The sequence below is a fragment of the Mirounga leonina genome, unplaced genomic scaffold, assembly GCF_011800145.1.
Source record: "Mirounga leonina isolate KUSES-001 unplaced genomic scaffold, KU_Mleo_1.0 Mir_94, whole genome shotgun sequence".
Lineage (NCBI taxonomy): Eukaryota > Metazoa > Chordata > Mammalia > Carnivora > Phocidae > Mirounga > Mirounga leonina.
This window is the reverse complement of record NW_023270855.1, coordinates 22,462,772-22,482,685: the sequence shown is the minus strand read 5'-3', so window position 1 is coordinate 22,482,685 and position 19,914 is coordinate 22,462,772. Positions and strand designations below refer to the sequence as shown.

Here is a 19,914-nt window from a genome sequence, read left to right as displayed (position 1 = left end):
CTAGTTGGCTTGAAAAACGAATGCAGTTTTTAAAGGCAATACCTTACTATTAATAGGTAATAGAGTGACTGACATTCAATTTGCCTTTCTTCAATAGCAAAATTTATTCTGATTTTGGTTAATAAATCAGTGGTTTATTAAACTTATTTCTCTCTATAATTTGGAGCCTTGCCCCTACTGGTTTTTTTTGGTTGTTTTTTTTTTTTCACTCCTTACAATGGTGTCTTACGTTTCCATTTTACCAAAGTCTTATTATAGATCTTATTTAGTCCTTGTAATAATTCTCTGAATCTAGAGATTCTGCAATAATTCTTGCAATAATTCTTTGAGTCAAGTTGGGGTGGTATCGTTGCCCTCATTTTTTAGGATTAAGAAAGGTTAGCTGGTCTTACACAGGATTACATAGCTTTGATATGTCAGAGTCAGGACTTCTCGGTAGGCTTTGAATACCTTGTCCAATCTTTTTTTTTGTTTTCTATGAGAGCAATGCCATGAGGTGTCATATTCTTTAATAACCTGTATTTAAAAGACTAACTCCCACAGGGGAGCAGGGGTGAAGGGGAGTTGTTCTTTCATGGGTATAGGGTTTAATATTTGTGAGATGAAAAAATTCTGGAGATTTGTTTCACAACAGTGTGCATAAACTTAACACTACTGAACTGTACACTTCAAAATGATTAAGATGCTAAATTTTATGTCCTATGTATTTTTACCACAATAGAAAATTGTTTTAAAGAATAAATTCATATAATAAATTCCCTCGACCAGGGAATATGATAGCCCTTACTTATTTACACCAAAATTCTTAGTGAACTAAAGTTTTATAGGTAGCATTTTCTTTTTTCCATCTTGGTCCAGTTCTTTCAGTTCATTAACCTGAAGTCCTGAGGGGTGAGGACTCCCCTAACAGCCCCAAAGTCTTTTCTGGGCTCTTTAGTTTCTGTCAACTCCCTACCCATTTAAACTCACTCCCTGATTTTGAAAGAACTCGACGTTCCGCCATCTTGACAGATGTCTCCATGTCAGACTCTCCCCACCCTCTTTGAGCCCTTGGTTGGCTTTTGTAGAACCCTTCTGCTTCCAAATTTGTGCCTCCTGTGAGTCGGGCTACACTTGTCAGTGGTCAGAATCCTAGGACCAGTGTGAGCAAGACACTTGGGAGAGCTTGCACTGTGAAATTTATAAATATACCCCAAAACATGGGTATATTTACTATGTTTTCAATGCCCAACAGCAATTATTAGCAATGGCCCAGTCATCCCAAAGGAACTTTGCTTGATGAGGGTGGTCATTTTGCCAGTGGTTAATATGATTTTTTACAAATAATTTAAAAAATTTTCTCCAATGGTGAGGACTTTGGAGGTCATCTGAGCCAATCAAGTACTCAGTGCATTAGTCTCCTCTTGCATATCTTCTGTATTCCTACCCCCCATCCCATACACAGAAAAACTAGACATCCATCTTCTGGAAAGCCTCCAATGAAGGATATGCACTAACTCACAAGACAGGCTGGAAAGCACAGAGGTTAGGAGTTGGAGATGTGTGATCATATCTAGGTTCATATCCAAAGTCTGCCATTTTCCATGTGACCCTGCATGATACTTAGCTTCTTGAAGTCCTACATTTCTCCATCTCTAAAATTAGACTGATAATTGTACCTACCTCCCATGGTCATCTCATGAAATATGTATAGCATTAGCATTGGAAACATAAGCTGTACTCAACAATATCTAAATTAAGTATAATTTCTTTTAACAGCAAATAAGTTTGATAGTATTTCATTCAGGTGATATTCCTTGAGCATCTGTAATGTGTCCAACTCTACTTCAAAATAACATGACACTTAATAATCCAGATATTATTCACAGTGTGTCTCTCTGTGAATTCCAGACATGGGTCTAGTTTGCCATCATGGAGAACTTGTCCTCATGACTACCCTTCTGAAGACAGTTCTCAAGACCCCCAATTGCTTCTCTCCTTTAGATTGAACACCCATGTCTCCTCCTGAGTCATTCTACATTAGAATGGAAATCTTATTCCTTCATTATCTGATTGCTTCCAAGCTAACTTTAAGATTGAATTAGTGTTTATTAAATACCTAATATGTCACCAGCCCTGGGTGAGGTGCTGTGGATGAAGATGAGTAGGGTATGCTTCCTGTTCTCATGGGGCTTACCAGTCTGGGAAGGGGAGACCCTGTCAGACCTTGAATGGAGGAGGATAATTCCGGGGCAGAGGGGCCATCTTAGGGGAGTTCCTGGATAGGAAATATCCCCTGGGCAGAGTTGAATTAATTGCCAGCCAGGGAGGAGTAACCCGTAGCCACTCTCAGATGTCACTGACTGTCCAGGCATTCATTACTTTTCTATATTTCTACCCTGAAAAAATCTAAGTGTAGCCCCATCAGAACCAGCCCATGACAAAACTGTTTCAGCATTTTGCTATTAGAGGAGACACAGTATAAAATAAAAGTTAGGATCACAGACTGTAAGCCAGATAGCTGAATTCAGGGCCTACTCTTGAGTGAGCTATTTGACCTCTCTGCCTCACTTTCTTTGTCTGGTAAATGGGAATAAAAATAGCATCTAAAACAATAGAATCCATATGAAAATTGTAAGAGTTATTCTCCAAAAAGCACTTAGAAGAATCTTGGTTCTGATATGCTCTTACTAGATGTTAGTTACTAGTTCTTATTCTTGGTAAATTTGGGTTTGGATTGTCAAAATAAATAAGAAAGCTACCAACAACTTACTAACATTTTAATTTTTCCCCCCTCAATAGAGTTTAAACTTAATGTTCTTCATGTTAGGCATTTTTCCCTTTTATTTGATTCTTTGATATGCTTTATTTCAAGTTAACTTCTTAAAAAAAAAATGAAGTGGAGGGAGCACTTAGAGAGGAAACTATCCTAAGGGAATTGGAGTCTAGAAATAACTATTCTGAGAGCACAAGGGCCCTCTTGTACCATTACAAACAAAGAATAAAAGTCCCAATTTACTTGTGCTAACAGTGCTCAATTGATATTCAGAGAGGGGGAACATCCAGAAAGAAAAAAATAATAACATTTTACAATGATCATTTACTTGGAAAAATATTCATTTTGGTGGAGGAGAACATTGAAGAACTCAATTCAGACCAAGTTTGGGGCACAGACCCACATGTGTCTACTTTCTCTTTCTTTGTCCCTGTTAGACTGTGGCTTCCATCCATTGTACAGCTTGTATGCTGGAAGTGAAATCTTGTCCATCAGGTTTATGCTGCATAAAAACCCAGCAAAGATACAACATAGCCATGTTAGCAGAAGATGCCTCTTCCTCTTCCTTAGCTCCAAAGATATTATTTTGACCCATATAATGTTTATGGGGCAGTTTTTCTAACCCAGAAAGGGAACCACAAAATCCTTTCTTAAATATACATGGCTGATTTTTCATTAGAAAGCCATGTTTCATCAACCTTCCTTTTAGTAGCTTCAGCAAATGACAGCCATTAATACAAAAAACATAAGGCACCATTTCAGGGCAGTCTCTCACCTTCAGCATGATTAATATTTGAGGTGGCTTAATTCTTTTTTTTTTTTTTAAGATTTTATTTATTTTTCTTTCTTTCTTTTTTTAGATTTTATTTATTTTTCAACACAGAGAGCGAGAGAGGGAACAGAAGCGGGGGGAGTGGGAGAGGGAGAAGCAGGCTTCCCGCCGAGCAGGGAGCCCGATGCGGGGCTCGATCCCAGGACCCTGGGATCATGACCTGAGCTGAAGGCAGACGCTTAACGACTGAGCCACCCAGGCGCCCGAGGTGGATAATTCTTTGTTGTGATGCTGTGCTGCCCATTGTAAGATGTTTAGCCGCACCCCTGGCCTCTACCCACTAGATGTCAGTGGGTAGTTACTAGTTAGTTACTAGTAGTGTTACACTACTAGTTGTGACGCCCCAAAATGGCTCTAGACATTGACAAATGCCCTCCACTGACAATGGAGAAGCCCTGATTTGAACACTGAGCAGTTACTCCAGTCCTGTGGTTCCCTGATCCCTGTGTTTGGATTTGCTTTGCAACCTGGTAAAATTGGTGCAATGGTGGACAGGATACTTAGTAATTAACAGGGCACATGGTGTAGTCCATCAAAGTGGAAATTAGCTTGACTGTTGAAAACAGACTAGGAATACCGTACTTTGTAGAAAATTATATTACTGAACATGGCAGTAGTGATCACTTAAATACAGTGTTTCACCCAGTCGACCTCTGATTCGTACAGAACCCTGCGAGAGGGGTGATAGGATTGCCACTTTTCAAAGGGGGCATCCTGCCTCAGAGAGGTTAGTTTCACACAGCAGGTGTTAACCCAGGTCTCTGCCTCCTAAGCCAGCCTGCACTATTGATTTGCAAATTTGAGTATCCATACTTGGCTCGAGAGCAGCTAGTTTTTATTTGCTTAGAATCAGTTGGAGAGGGCACCTGGGTGGCTCAGTTGGTTAAGCGACTGCCTTCGGCTCAGGTCATGATCCTGGAGTCCCGGGATCGAGTCCTGCATCGGGCTCCCTGCTTGGCAGGGAGCCTGCTTCTCCCTCTGACCCTCCCTCCTCTCATGTGCTCTCTGTCTCTCTCATTCTCTCTGTCTCAAATAAATAAATAAAATCTAAAAAAAAAAAAAAGAATCAGTTGGAGATTAGTTGAAAATTGCAGTTTCGAATTGGCTTATCAGCAGTTGACACTGCCCCCCAAATACTGCTCGTAACATAGTTCATGAACCTCTTACCACAAAGCTCTATTCAGGCATAGCTAGATCTTTCGTAAAATCAACTAAGACAACATACACCAAGTGCCTTTCTAATTCTGTGCCTGGCCCAGAGTAGGAGCCCACAGAAAAATGTTCCCCAGCAAAATATTCTGGCAGGTTGTATGCTGCCAACTCCTAATCGGCAAGTATTGGAAAAGCAGCCGAAGCGGGAAATCTTTTAGAGAAGTCGGGGGAGGGCTATAAGCCACTTTTTGGACTGGAAGTAATGATGTCTGACCTCACTGGAGTGTCTGATAAGGCATCTTGTTATAGAGATTTTAATTCATCTCCCTTCTTGGCAGGCACGGCTGTCAATCCATGCCAGTCACAGCAATCTTGTCTGCCCAACCAGTTCGTGTCTGGGTGTCCCCAGTCTTGTGCTCTTCCTCCCTCCCCTCTCCTGAATGTCTCTCCATCCGTCTTTCCACCTCTCTCCCCTTCTGTGTACATGTGTCTCTCTCTTTTGTTTCCACCCCTCCCCTTGTGTCTTTGTCGCTCTGTCTCATTCCCAATTTTTCTTTCTTTTGCCTCTGTCTCTCTCCCTCCCTCCCTCTGTATGATTCTGCATTTATTAAGTATATGTGCACGTAGTTTCCTTTAGAATGTGTTTAGAAAACATGGTCTTGTCCCAGAGAAGCTTATAATTAGAAACCTATCCGTTCAATGTAAATCCATTGAGGACTTAGAGGGTTTTTTGTTTTTTTTTTTTAAAGCTTACTGTATGTATCTCTTGCCTATTAGATTTTCCCTAACAAATCATCATAGTAACACAATTGCATTGTTTTGCTTACAGTTTGCATTTGAAAGATGATAGATATGATTCGTATTTCTGGAGGTATGGAAATATTTTTTTAGCTTGTTGCATTGAATTTTAAAGCACATTCCTGGTTCATTAATATTCAGTAGTTCCTCCAAAATCTGAAATTCCGGAAAGACAGGAGGATGAATCTTCGGAATCCAGAGGGGTTACGAGATGTCCTAGCAGCTCTCTGAGTTTTGATGCTCTGACTCTTTACAGTGCTGTACTGAGACGTTTGCACACCTTTCACTTTGCTGCCTTAAGTTGTACAAGAGTGGAACTGAGCGCTCACAGGGCCAGATTGACTCCAGGAAGGTGACCTACTTCAAATAAAACCACTTCTTGGCCAAATGACAGCTCAGAATCAGGGTTTTAGCTAGAGGGGCTTGAATTGTGCTTCAAGGGCATTTTAAATGATCACAGTGCATTGTTTATATGCATCTGTGAGGTGGGATAGGTGTATTACATTTTATACGCATAATATAAATCCCGCCTTCAAAAGGAAGCAAAGGACAGAGTGGACAAGAGAGAGACCTGTCCTGCTGATCCGTCTGTCCTCCCTGCTCTCAGCCCCAGTCATATTAGAGCAAGTGTCCTGTTTACCTGTCAGAAAGTATAGGCCTCTCCCACCTCTTTAGCCTGGGGTTTGGCTCATAGACTACTTCTCTAGAAGCCACAATGGGAAGGGATGGTCGAAGGCTACCAGTGAAGAGAAACACATTCGTATCTTTATTTTGTGGGGTATTTTTATCTGTGTGTTAGTGGCCATTGGAGAAAATGAACGGTGAGATGTGCAGTGTAATCTCTCCTCGATACTTCTTGGTCACTAAACAGCTTGAATGCTGTCCCAAGTTACTTTTCTCAGATGTAGAGTAAAACTTAGAGTGTATGATCAAGGATGGGGCGGGCTAAATGCTCTGAGTCTTCCTTGCCAATAATAGTTACAGGAATCGTTTGAATTAAGCTGGGAAGAGGGAGCTTCTGCACTGACAGTAGTGAGGTCCCGTAACTGCGCCCCCGTAGTTAATATTCAGAACTTTATTTCAGAGGGTGGGAAGAAGAAATGTCTGGGACCTCTGATGTCCACAAACATGGGTGCATCAAACTCCTTCAGTGAATGAGGTGCGGGGAAATGTGTATACGACAAAAGGAAATCGGCACCGGGGGCAGAAAGAAGTTCACTACTTCAACATATTCAGTGCAGAACTGGAGAAAAAACACTCTTAAGCTAGCTCGAGAGGGCTAAATATTTCTTTACTTTTTTTTTTTGAGTGTAAATTTTTGCTCTTTTCTTAAAGTCAGTGGGCTCCCCCTTGTGGCTCCATTAAAGATTTCAGTTTCAAGGAAAAGAGCTTTTCTTTCGCAATAAGGAAACCATTTCTTTTCCAGTAGAAAACACTTTTAATTGCTTTTCCTTATCAAATAAAGAGAGAAGAAAAGGGAGAGGGAAAGAGAGGGAAGGAAAAAAGTGACTTTGATGGAAAACCTGATTTGGTGAAAAAGGCCACATAGAACCCCATTTTACAGTAAAAGCCAGCATTTCCTAAACATCTATGTGCTACTGGATGTGCTAGACAATGAGTTTGCCACCTTGGCCACTGTCTGCATGCTCAAAATATAACTATAAGCTGGTCGTAGAACCATCTTATGGGGGTGAGATAATGTTCTTCTTTCAAAGGAACGAGCTAACGTCACCGTTTAAGTGAGTGGAAAGGTAAACGTGTCATGCCTTCCTGTTTTCAAAAAAATGATTTTTTTTTTTTTTTTTACATCAAACCATTTCTTTTAAGTAAAGTCTGGAATAGATCTGGGTTCTAGCTGAATAACCTAGGAATTGTTTAGCAGTTCATTTCTGTTACTGTTTCTCTCTCTAGTTACCTGTCTCTGGAAATCTGATTGACCTTTATGGCAACCAAGGCCTGCCGCCCCCAGGCCTCACCATCAGCAACTCCTGTCCGGCCAACCTTCCCAACATAAAAAGGGAGCTCACAGGTAAATTACTGGCAAGTGTGCCTCTTCCTGGGGATTTCCTGTTAATTTTCTGGCAAGCAAAGTTATCAAAATTGTGACCTCTGGACTCTTCGTTTGTATACGTAATTTTTTTAGGTCTGTGCAGAGGTGAAACCATTGAGGAATATTTTAGGATGAGGATTTATACTTGGAAATCCTGGTTTCCAGTATTTCTTGAGGTCCTGGGAGGGAGGCTGCTGTCTCCCCAAGGTCCCATCATTATGCCATGCACCCATCGCTGGGTCTTTGGCTGCTGTACCCTTTGGGGTGGGCGCAGCGGGCAACACTTTAATAATAAAATGTCTCCACCCAGTCCGGTGTTTGTGTTACTTGCCAAGCCCCTAGGGGCATTCCACTTTGAGAACCCTGGTCTGAATTTCTCTTTGACACACGTTCAAGCCTGCATTTGTCAGGAGAGGGTAAGAATGAATTTCTTACATCTTTAGATGCCTCCTCTTATTTTTGCTACATCATGTGCAAAAGATTTATTATACAGAGTAAAAAAATAGATTATAAAATGGAGCAATGGGTATTATTTGTTCCTGAGGCAAGTGTGAAATTATCTATTTTGCCATTTTGTTTGAGGCTTTAGGGAAGGCATTTGGCCATTAAAACATAACGAAACTACATTAGAACTGGCATTCTACCATGCTGAGTTTTATGGCCCTCACCTCATCCCCCTTTTTAATGTCTGGTCCTTGCATCTTGCAGGATTAGGTGAACGGTCTGAGAATATGAACTATATATTTGGTGCAAAAAATTCCTGTTTGTTCAAGGGTGTCTTTTTAAAAAAATACTTCAGAAGATTGTGGCAGGAGAAAAGTAGTTAAAAAAAAAAATTGGGGTTAAAAGGTAATAAATTAATTACTATGTAAAACCCATTGAAAGTCAACAAAAAAGTAGGTATGCTCCCGGGAAGGAAAAGTCTCATGAAGTCTTAGAAAATAATGCTATAGGAGATCTATACTAAAAATGATAAAATATGGTTAGCGTGGCATGAACAGAATTCTTACAAATTAGATGCAAAGTAGACTTTTTTTTTAGATTTAAAAAATAATTTATTTATTTTAGAGAGAGGGAGCATGAGTGGAGAGAGGGGCAGGGGTGAAGGGAAGAGGGAAAGGGAGAGAATCTCAAGCAGAGTCCGAGCTGAGCAAGGATCCTGACACAGGGCTCAATCTCACAACCCTGAGATCATGACCTGAGTTGGAACCAAGAGTCAGAGTCGGAAGCTTAACTGACTGAGCCCCCCCAGTGCCCCCAAAATAGACTTTTGAATTATGTGTAGGATTGTTTCTTCAAAAACAAAACAACAGAGGCAGGGGGTGGGAATGAGAGGAATGGGTAAGAGGGTATAAATTTATTTTTTAAAAAAAGAAGCTGATATAATGAACTATACATTTCTAAAATCACTTTGTATCTTAGAAAATGACCAATCCAGACAGGAAAAGGGTAAAATGCCAGGGAAAGGAGAAGGTGGACAGGAATTGTGATTCTGAACACTGCTAGCTTGAGAGGCATCCTGATGTAGCCAAAAGAGAATAGACTTAGGAGTCAGATCTGACCTAAGGGAAAAAAAATTATCTTTCCCAGCTGTGTTAGGATCTAGTCAGGAAGCAGAGACTGCAAGGTGATTTGAACAGGGTAGGTTTAAGATAAAGAATTGTTAACCATGTATAGGCACTTATCTACTAAGAGAGGATGAATACAATAGAATACCTAAGGCTGTGGAGGGGGTGGCTATCTAAGCTTGGGAAAGAACTGCCCCCCTGCCCAAGGCCAAGAGTCTACGCCCCTGGGGAGATTGTAGGTGAAGCTACAAAATGGCAGAGAAGTTCACAGGATTGCCTTTATCAAAGCTGGTCCACAGTTGGTGGGTTGAGGTTGATAGGCAGAAAACCATGGTTGTGGGGCTGGCAAACTGAAAAACGAAATAACTAACTAACTAAATAAGTAAGAGAAAACAAAACAAAAAAAAGATACTGTAGGGGAGGGTGTATAAGTAAGACATGCCTATAATGCTCGTGTGAGAAAAAAAATAGAAAATGATTGGGATTGATCTTCCCAATTGAAATAATTCAGCTTCTGAATTATTTATATGTATATATGTATATCTAAGACACATATAATAAATATATATACATATATAAGCTTCAGTGGCTATGAGTTATGCTAAAAAGAGTTCTAATTTTGGGTAAAATTCTGAATGATGGTAGTGTAATGTTGCAGATATCACTTGTGACAAGAAAGTAACAGAGGCCCCAGAATGGCAGGATTAATCAAACAACTGTCTTTTTCTTGTTTTGTTTTGCCTTCTGTAAGGTGCAAAGTCATCCCCCCACAGAGATCCCACAAGAGTTGTAATGCAAATAGATCTTTTCAAATGGAGTTGCCACCAAACACCTCCGTACCCTATTCCTATTTTTGTTTTTATGAACTCAGACTAGTAGGGTCTGAGTTTCTCAGGGTCATCATTTCGTTCTAGCAAGTTCTGTTGGAACCTGGCTCCAAGTTCCAGAAAAAAAAAAAAAATGAATCCATTTCCACCAGAGATCTGACGTGATAGCTTCTCTCCCCAGTTTTCACGTCAGCATGTTACAAAGGCATCAAAGAAATAAAGAAAAGTTCTGTTGCATGAAAAGAAAATTTGACTCCCGGGGTGTCTGGGTGGCTCAGTCGGTTAAGCGTCCAACTCCTGGTTTCTGCTCAGGTCACGATCTCAGGGTCGTGGCATGAAGCCCCACATCAGGCTGTGCAATCAGCATGGAGCCTGCTTGAGATTCTCTCTCCCTCTGCCTCTCCTGCTTATGCTCTCTCTTTCTCTCTCTCTGAAATAAATAAATAAATCTTAAAAAAAAAAAGAAAGGAAAATTCAACTCCTGATAGTAGAATATCAACAACAAATTTCTAGTTTTCTAGTTATTTTTCTTCTTGTGTGTTTGTAGTGTGTCAGACAACTTTGTTACTGGTCTTTTACCATTTTGTAGAAGCCAAGTCTTTGCATTTATTTGATATATATTGCTTTTGAAAAAATACAAGCTTTTGAAAAATCATGATTTTAAAAACCCTATTTTTTTTTTTTTATTGTGACAGTCTGGTCAGATAAGTTTCCATATATATCTAGAAAATGAGATGTTTTGTAGTTTACGTCATTGTGTGCCTTAAACAGTTCCCGTTTCTAATTACTTCATTCACGTGCACAGCGTGTATTTTTCCCACAGAATCTGAAGCGAGAGCATTGGCTAAAGAGAGGCAAAAAAAGGACAATCACAACTTGAGTAAGTTGGTTTCATGTTCATGATGTTTGATATTGGAGTGGATGTTCCCCCTTATATCCAAATTGTTTGAAATCTTGTGGGAGGAAATTGATATGCATAGCTGTTAAAAGTACATTTATGGAAGAAAAAATATTTTTCAGAGAAACTAAGGTTTTTCCCATATTTTGTCTCTGATCAAATTGAAATTTTTTCCAGTATTCTGAAGAGCACTTATTTATAGTAATAGTTCTGGGTGTGTGTGTGTGTGTGTGTGTGTGTGTGTGTGTGTTTGGTGAGAGGGAGACTTGATCCCCAACTACCCAATTATAAGTGTTGCTCACACTGGAACTTATTAACAAAAGGGGATTATGGGATCACCTTCTCTGGTGAGATTTGAAAGAAAAAAAAAAAAAAGAAACAGTTGGAGGGGAGTCTGTGGGTGAGGTAGCCTCCCAAATTTCTGACTTAAACTGTGACTTAAAAAAATATCTTCCAACATTTAAAATTATTTTTTATGTCTTTAATTTACTCTTAACCAAGTCTTTAAGCTTTTTCCTATGAGAACTAAAGATTTTGTTTCATAAACAAAAGTAAAAGAGACTGCACAGTTCAAAAAAAAAAAAAAGATGAGGTTTGGTGGTAGGAAGTCATTGGCATGTGTGTGAATTTTTCATCTCACGGCCCCCTGTCCTCTTCTTCCTAAATTGAGTTTTAAGAATGTAGGTTACATATAAATACTTTGTCCTCATAAAAATGGTAAAATGAGACCAGAATTTAAAATGATAGAATAAAGCTAGAGTTCTCCTCTGATCCCTGAGAGTCATCATCATTGTAGTTGATGTTGTTTTCAGTTTGCCGTTGGTCTTCCCAGCCTCTGCCCAGGTATTAACATACACATGCACACAGAGAATAAACAGTGGTTTTTGTGTGTGTCTTTTGTAACACAAGTATCATGTTATCCATGTTTGTTGCTGTTTATTTTCTTACTCAGCAGTCCATCCCGAAGAACTTTTGCTGTTATTAGTGTAGATCTGTCTCCTTTTTAACGACTGTTGCATACTATTCCATAGTGTCGCGTGACTGTGTGAAATTCAGTAATCCTACTACTAAGTGTTGATATTGCTTCCAGTTCTTCCCAGTCACAAACAATGCCATAGTGAACATTTGTGCACACGCCTCTTTGTGTACAGGGAAGTTTGTTTCTCCAGGTTAGGTACTGAGAAATGGAACTGCTAGGCCCCAGAGAGGGGGTGAGTGCTTTCTTTTAATAGATTCTGCCCTTCCCAGTTCCTGTTTCAGGTCTGAGAAGCTTTGCTCCTTTGTACCGAAAGATTTGCACTAATATTTCTAAGGTCTCCTCCAGCTTCCAAGTAATTGTACTCGAAGATATTTCTTCTTTTCAAAGAACTTAGAATTAAGATAATTAAGCATTATCGAAAACTTCATCTAACTGAAATGTGGAAAACTAAGTTGGATCTTGTCAAAAACAATGCCTTTACTTAGGCACCCAAACTCTCAAGTTTAGGGTTGTCAGTAAAGTATAAACATGATCAGGTCACACTCTGAGGGCTATAAAAACATATTAAAATCTCATCTAACCATTAGAAATGAACACTCAAGGTTAGATTGTCCATTGGCATAGCTTTTCCTCTCCTAGAAGCTTACCTTGTAAAAGTAGTTGCCAAAATGTGCACAATCATATATTCATTTATTTACTCATAACTATTTATTGAGCCCCCATTTTGTACGAGGCATTTTTCTACAGAAGTGAATCAGACAGAGAGGCTTCCCACTCTTATGAGCTTCCATTTGAGTCAAGGGCAGACAGAATAGATGAGCAAAAAAATACAGTAAGGTGGTGTTTTTAGTATAGAGCAAGAATTACGACAGGAATAAAATGTACCTGTGAGCATTGGCCAAAACATTTGTTATACCGTTGACAGTGATGGAGAAATTGGAAATAGTCTAAATATTCATCAGGAGAGTATTTGTAAATAAATTATGGGATATCCATATACGGGATACTCAGTGGCTCAAGAAAAATGGAGTTGGTCTGTTTCACCTGATTTACCTGGGTGTCCACAATATATTACTGAGTGAAAAGAGCAAGTGGCAGAATAATATGTATAGTATCTCATTATGTAAAAAGATCACAGTGGTTAGAGATGTGCATGTGTGTGTGGGGTGAGGGATGTGTGTGGGCTGGGAGATTTAGGAGTTTACCTTTATCATTGACAATTTCTTCAGGCAAATAGGTGTTGTATGGTGTAAAGAGTTGGCTTTTACTTTTTCCTTTATGCACTTTTGTATGTTTTGCAATATTTTGCAAGTTATAATAAAAAATAACTGGGGAGGGAAGGTACTGCATTAAATTACTGAGGGCCTACTGGGTGCCAGATTCATACGGGTACTTGGAATGCATCAATGAATAAATATACATATACATATATACATATACATACATATATATATTCTAATAAATGAACTATGCAGATGGTAGAAAGTTCTGTGAGAAGACAAAGTGCAGGCAATGGGATAGAGCGTCAGGATAAGCATGGGAGGAGGTGGTGGTTCATTTTTAAGTAGGGTGGTCAGGGAAGGCTCATAGGTAAATTTGAGTCACTACCTGAGGGAGGAGAAGGCAGAGCCATTCAGATATCTGGGGGAAGAGTGTTCCAGGCAGGGTGAAGAGCAGTATGAAGTCCTAAAGTTGGGGAGTCCTAAAGTGGTTGAGGAATTGCAAGCAACCCATGGGGCTGAAGGGAGGTGGGACACAGGTGAATCATGACAGAAGATGTGGTCAGAGAGGGAGAGGAGAACATGATGTCAGAGGGATGGGAGCCCACCAGATCCTTGTAGGACTTGGCCTTTGTCTAGGTGAGGTGGGAAATGATTGGCAGGTTTTCAGCAAGGGGTTGGATGCTCTGACTTATGTTTTGACAGGATCCCTCTGGCCATTGTGGTCTAAATAGACCAAAGTGGGTAGGAAGCAGTGAGCATGGGTGACACAGAGATAGCAGTTAGGAGCATTGCAGTCATCCAGGCGAGAGAGGATGGTGGCTTCTCTCAGGTAGCAGTGGAGGTTAGAAGTGCACAGATTCTAGAAATATTTTGAAGGTAGAACCAACAGACTTTGATGATGGATCAGATGTGGGATATGAGAGGAAGAGAGGTGCAGAATTGATTCTAAGGTTCTGGCTTAAGTAACTGGAAGGATGGAGTTACATTAAATGAGGTGGAAAAGCCTGTGGGTAGAGTTATTTGAGCATGGAAAACCAGGAGCTTGTGTGTGGAGTATTAGGGCTGTTCATTAGACCTCCCTGTGGAAACATCTAGTAGTCAGACATATGAGTCTGGGGTTCCAGAGACATGTCTGAGCTAGAAATACAACTAGGGAGGTCATCAGTGTGTATGTGGTGTTAAAAACCATGAAACTAAATGAGGTCACCACTAAGTGAATGGAGATCAAGAAGAGTCCCAAGAACAGTGCCCTGGGTACACAGCATGTTTGGAGAATGAAAAATCATCCCAAAGGATGTATAAGAAACTTAACAGTGGTCGTATTTGGATCATAGGGGACTTTTCCTTCACCTTTTGTATTTCAGTGCTGTTTGAATCTTTATGATTATTATATGCTTGGAAAAGTAAGAAAACATGTCATGCTTCAGAGTTTTAGAGGAGCTTAGCTAGAAGATCAGGGGTCCAAAAATTCCTTCTTTAGACCCAATGAGTATCACTATTTCTATTTTATAAAAGCTTAATGATAAGGGAGTATTTTATGTAACTGACTGAATCATAGAAGTGATCGCCCAGCTAAGAAAAAAAAAAAAAAAGTGTTGGGCAAGTAGCACATAATATTATTTACCTAAGTGTATGGAGTATTAGTAGGTTAAATATAAATATATATCAGGACATAATATGTTTAAAGTGAAATATTAACATCTTCAATCCAATTTATTAGACCTTAAGTTATTTGGAATTTATTTGCCAGAGTAGGTAAATTAGAAACATTTATTAACTCATATGCTTTACTGTTTCATCCTCCCCTAAGAAGATGGTAATTTAGCTAACCACGCAACTAGATTGATAAAATAGGGATGCCATTAGGATGCATGGTGTAGTTAAACAACCTGGACTTGACTCCTGGACTTGTGTTACTCTGTTCTCTAGCCACTCAACAGAGCTGCTTGCTGAGCACTTGAAATGTGGCTAGTTCAAATTGTGATGTGCTTGTAAGGATAAAAAAGACGCTGGATTAAAAAATTGAGTACCAAGAAAGAATGTTCAACATTTAATTTATTAAAACTTACATAGATTACAGTGAAGTGATGGTATTTGGGGTATATTGGGTTTACAAAAATACTCTAATTTTACCTCTTTCTTTTTACTTTTTCGATGCGGCTACTGGAAAATTTAAAATTACAGAAATTACTTGCATTGCATTTCTGTTGGGCACGACAGAGCTTAGAGCAGGGAGTTTTGTATGGCCTCTAGGCTAAGAGGTTTTTTACCTTTTTTTTTTAAATTTTAGTCACCATACATTACATCATTAGTTTTTGATGTAGTGTTCCATGATTCATTGTTTGCGTATAACACCCAGTGCTCCATGCAGAACGTGCCCTCTTTAATACACATCACCAGGCTAACCCACCCCCCCACCCCTCTCACCTCTAGAACCCTCAGTTTGTTTCTCAGAGTCCATAGTCTCTCATGGTTCGTCTCCCCCTCCAATTTTGCCCGCTGGGTTTTTTACATTTTTAAATGGTTTAAAAAAAAAAAAAAAAACGTAAGAAGAATATTCTGGCACCCAGTGCTTCTTGTTGGTAGACTTGCATTGCAAAAAAATTGTATCCAGTTAATATTACCACATTTTGAATTTTGTCAGTAAAGAAAAAAAAAATCTATGGAAATCTATTTTCTCTTTCGTTATTTAGGTACCTACATAATATCCTCAGTTTTGCCATTTGGCCCTCAAAGCCAAAAGTAACTCATTATGTGGCCCTGTAAAAGTTCGCTGCCCCCTAATCTGAATACTCAGGGTTGAGTTCTGGCTGTTCCCACTTATTGCTGGGTGTCCTTGTCAAGTCTCTAATATCCCCCAAGTAGTTTTGACATTTATAATTGAGGATACTCACTCCAATTTCAGTGGTGTTACAGGATCAAATGAGAAATTACAGCCTCGGGACTTTGTAAATGATAAAGTTCTGTACAAAGGTAGCCCATTTTTTGGAAGTGCTTTAACCTCAGTACCAAAAACATGATAACGATGGGGAAATACAGATTCGGGTTATATGGCCTTGGGCCGGCAAAGTTAATGCACACATGGCTTTAACAAGGTATACTAAATAGTATGTGGTGGCTGTTACTAATTGTCCCTTCCTGTGCTCTTTTCTTGAAGTTGAACGAAGAAGACGATTTAACATAAATGACCGCATTAAGGAACTAGGTACTTTGATTCCCAAGTCAAATGATCCGTGAGTACAATTCCATGTTAATCTGCATCATATATTTTTTGGTACCTTAATGTTTATTCATATGTTGCAAAAAGTGCACAGGTACAGAAACTAGAGTCAAGAAGTACCCCCTCTCTTTTTGGTTCCATTTCTGGTATGCTTCTTGTTCCTTTCTTTTGGTTTGTCTCATCAAACTAAAATTTTGAGAGAAATCAATCGAATTGTATTTAAGGGTTACTGGACATCAGCTGTTAGCTTTGGATATGAGGAGGTGGCTTTCTGAAATCTGAGACTCCTTGGCAAGTGATCACCAAGCTGCTAGAAAAATTCTCTTAACGATTCACGCAGGGCAGAGATTTCAGTAGCTGTTTAGACTAGATTTGTTGACTATTTGCTGTACTCATACAGTATCTATGGGTCCTGAGAGCTGGTTTTAGAGACTTCGAGTTTAACAATATTCAACCGACAAAAGGTCACAAATTTTTTTTGAAAACTTGCATGCCCTCGGTATGTTACCAACCTGTAGAAAAGTAATTTTTAATCTTCTTTTTAAGTACACGTCAGCTGATTTGGGTTTCAGTTTCCAGTCTCTGCTTACCTCCCACCCCCTTTCAGACGGAGATAACAGTTGTAAAGATAATTTTCCTACCAACAATGTCAGCAAGTAGGACAACAAATACACGATTTTTATCCATTAGAAAGTGGCCCATTTGAAGTAAGGGGCTAGAGGATGTATACATTTTAATGGCTCCCACAGGCATCCAATGAAATTAGCCTTTGAATATGACCTTTTAGCTACCTAATAAAATGTAAAGATGAAATCAAGCATTATTCATGCAAGGCTTATTAAATTTGCTATTCACATTATTGTCAGGGAATTTGTGAAAAAATAAAATAAAATCATTGCCCATTGTAAGGTGGTTTTGATGGATGTTCAAGCACAATTTCCATCATCAACATTTTGCTTTCCCACGTTTCAAGGAAAGCCATTTTGAAACTCAAAACATTCAAATTCTCAGTTCTGCAGCACAAATTTATCCTACTAAGGGGCTGTGACCTTCATTTCCTATAGTCAGTCTTGCATGATAGTTGAAATTGAATTCCCATTTTCCTGTTCTTTATCAGCTTTCACTTTTTAGCATATTCTTTTAAACTGTAGCATATGAATCTCTTTAGCAACGTATTATGAAATTATGGGGCTGCAGTGAAAGCCTCTATTTGCATATCTTCTTTCTCTATTGTATTAGAATACTTACGTGTTTATAATCTGAACTGATAATGATCTTTAATTGTAGGCATTGTTTTAAGATAAATGGACTATATCTCTAATGGGAGTTTTTTCATACCAGTTTCTGGAACAGGCTCTGGGGCTGCTATAGGGACACAGTCCAGCTGACCAGGGTCTTAGCCCCATACGCTCTCCTCCCCTACAGCAGATCTGCTTTTGTTAATTTATATATTGGGGATCTTTTTATACTTCTGTGTGAAAAAAGGGTTGTTCTCTAATTATAAGGGGAAAAAAAAGTTTGAATACCCTTCCTTCAAGCCTAAAGGCATAATTGATTGATTGGGTCTCACAAGGAAGCAAAACCTAATAAGATAATTGGTTGGAATAGTCACTTCTTAAAAACTGAGTAGCTACTTACATGTGTCAGTATGGGTTTTTCAACTTCCTGGCCTCATTAAAGCATCTTTCATTATAGTTACATTTCTCTCTGACTGCCAAAGGGTCTGTTACTTTGATCTCAGCCCCGAACCTTAAACAAGTTAGCTCGGTGCTCCCTCTATCTCAGGACACCTCCCTGGGTAGCCCTCTTCAGTGCTCAGACCCCAGGGATCAACCCTCCCCCGCCAGGGAATTCTCTGGGGTCTGTAAGTCTGCCTCTCGTGAGAGAACTGTTTTGTTTTCATCTAATCCATAGGAGGATCAATTACTTGGTGACTTGTTTTAATGACCCTCCATTCATACATCCCGGCTGATACTTCCCATCTGCCTCGAGCAGCTGTAGGTTGTGGGGTAGAAGAGTTTTCATACATGAAGTTGTTTTTGATTTTTTTTCATTGTCCTTGTCATTGTCATCATGAGCACTGTCTATGAAAGAGCTCAGATTAATTTAAGGTGCCCCAGAAATACTACTTATGTAATTATAATTTCATTCTTAATTATTTTTCTGGAGTGCTCTAAATTTTTCAGCTCACTTTTACCTACATTTTAATGGTGTTCTTAATTTCCTCATATACATGAGGACATTACAGCTACAGTGATTTAAAAACTCAAAGGCACCAAGCTCAGGCTGCCTGGGTTCGAATTCCAAAACAATCCCTTACTAGATGTGTGATCTTGGGAAAGACACTTGATTTTCCTCATCTGTTAAAAAAGGCAGGGGTGTTCAGAATATTCCTTCCTAGTCTGGTTGTTTTGAGGACTCTGTCACATGAGAAGAATGATATAATGATTCAGTGCATGGAGTCTGGAGCCATATCCTCTAGGCTTCCTGCCTCTGCCAGTTCCTAGCTGTGTGACCTTGGGCAAATTACTTCACCTCTCTGTGCCTTTGTTTCCCACTCTACAAAATGGGGACAATATTAGTGCCTAGCCACTGAGGTTGTGGTGATTAAATGATCTGTAAAACACCTTAAAACATACCTAGCACATAGTAAATGCTATTTAAAGATAACCATTATAATTATTCTGTTGAGCCTTTAACACAGTGCCTGCTCTGTTACTTGAATTGCATTCTAGACTTTTCCTAGCACATTCCTCTAAGAGGCCTCCTTAGAGTTCAGTAACGTACCTGCGAGGCTGTTCATACATGTGTAGTATCACCATTTTATAGATGAAGAAACAGGGACACAGAGAGAGGTTAGAGAACTTGGCCAGGAATATTCATGAGAAAATCCAAGGATACCACTTTTATGCTTCACATGGTCAAGTAGTAGGATCTCAAGGAATTTTTTTTTAACTGTAGCTTATTCTGCCTGTCTGAATGAGTTAACTTTGATAGTCCTAGAAACCTATAGCTCTTTAATATAGTTTTTAAGAATATTGATTTTTGTAATCAACAGAACTAAATTTAAGTCCTGACTCCACCTTAGAGTAGCTCTGTAACCGAGGGCATATTGAATAGTATCTGTTTCAGCACGTGCACCACACCCCTCCTTGCCAAGGTGCTTGTCTGGGACAGGTAGGATAAGGTCTAAGAAGGGGGTGGGTAGTGTCCGGCACGTGGAAGCACTCAGTGAATGGTAGCTGTCATCAACGTGTCATTGATTACGGTATCTTTAGAAATCATTGCATTATTATTGCATTATTCATGCCCTGAATAATGAATTTTCATTGTGCCTCAAATCCCGAAAAAGGTTGTTTTCTTCCTCTTCGCTACAGAGACATGCGCTGGAACAAGGGAACCATCTTAAAAGCATCTGTGGACTATATCCGAAAGTTGCAACGAGAACAGCAACGTGCAAAAGAACTTGAAAACCGACAGAAGAAACTGGAGCACGCCAACCGACATTTGCTGCTCAGAATACAGGTACGGGGCATGTGTTGTGAGCGGTTTGCAATATGTCCCTGACTTGGAGGTGGAAGGAAAAGGGGATATAATGAGCCATGGGGGACT

General features: G+C 39.5%; 1 protein-coding gene across 9 annotated transcripts in view; it reads left to right on the top strand.

Moving 5' to 3' along the window:
- Positions 1-19,914, top strand: part of MITF (melanocyte inducing transcription factor) — a 216,936-nt gene that overhangs the window by 188,090 nt on the left and 8,932 nt on the right. For 6 of the 9 annotated variants that reach the window (XM_034998343.1, XM_034998346.1, XM_034998340.1 and 3 more), the window contains 4 exons: positions 7,449-7,566; positions 10,788-10,862; positions 16,240-16,315; positions 19,680-19,827. In XM_034998343.1, the coding sequence (XP_034854234.1) occupies positions 7,449-7,566; positions 10,788-10,862; positions 16,240-16,315; positions 19,680-19,827 (417 nt within the window). The remainder of the gene's footprint in view (positions 1-7,448; positions 7,567-10,787; positions 10,863-16,239; positions 16,316-19,679; positions 19,828-19,914) is intronic. The other 3 variants (XM_034998345.1, XM_034998344.1, XM_034998350.1) reach the window with 1 other exon arrangement.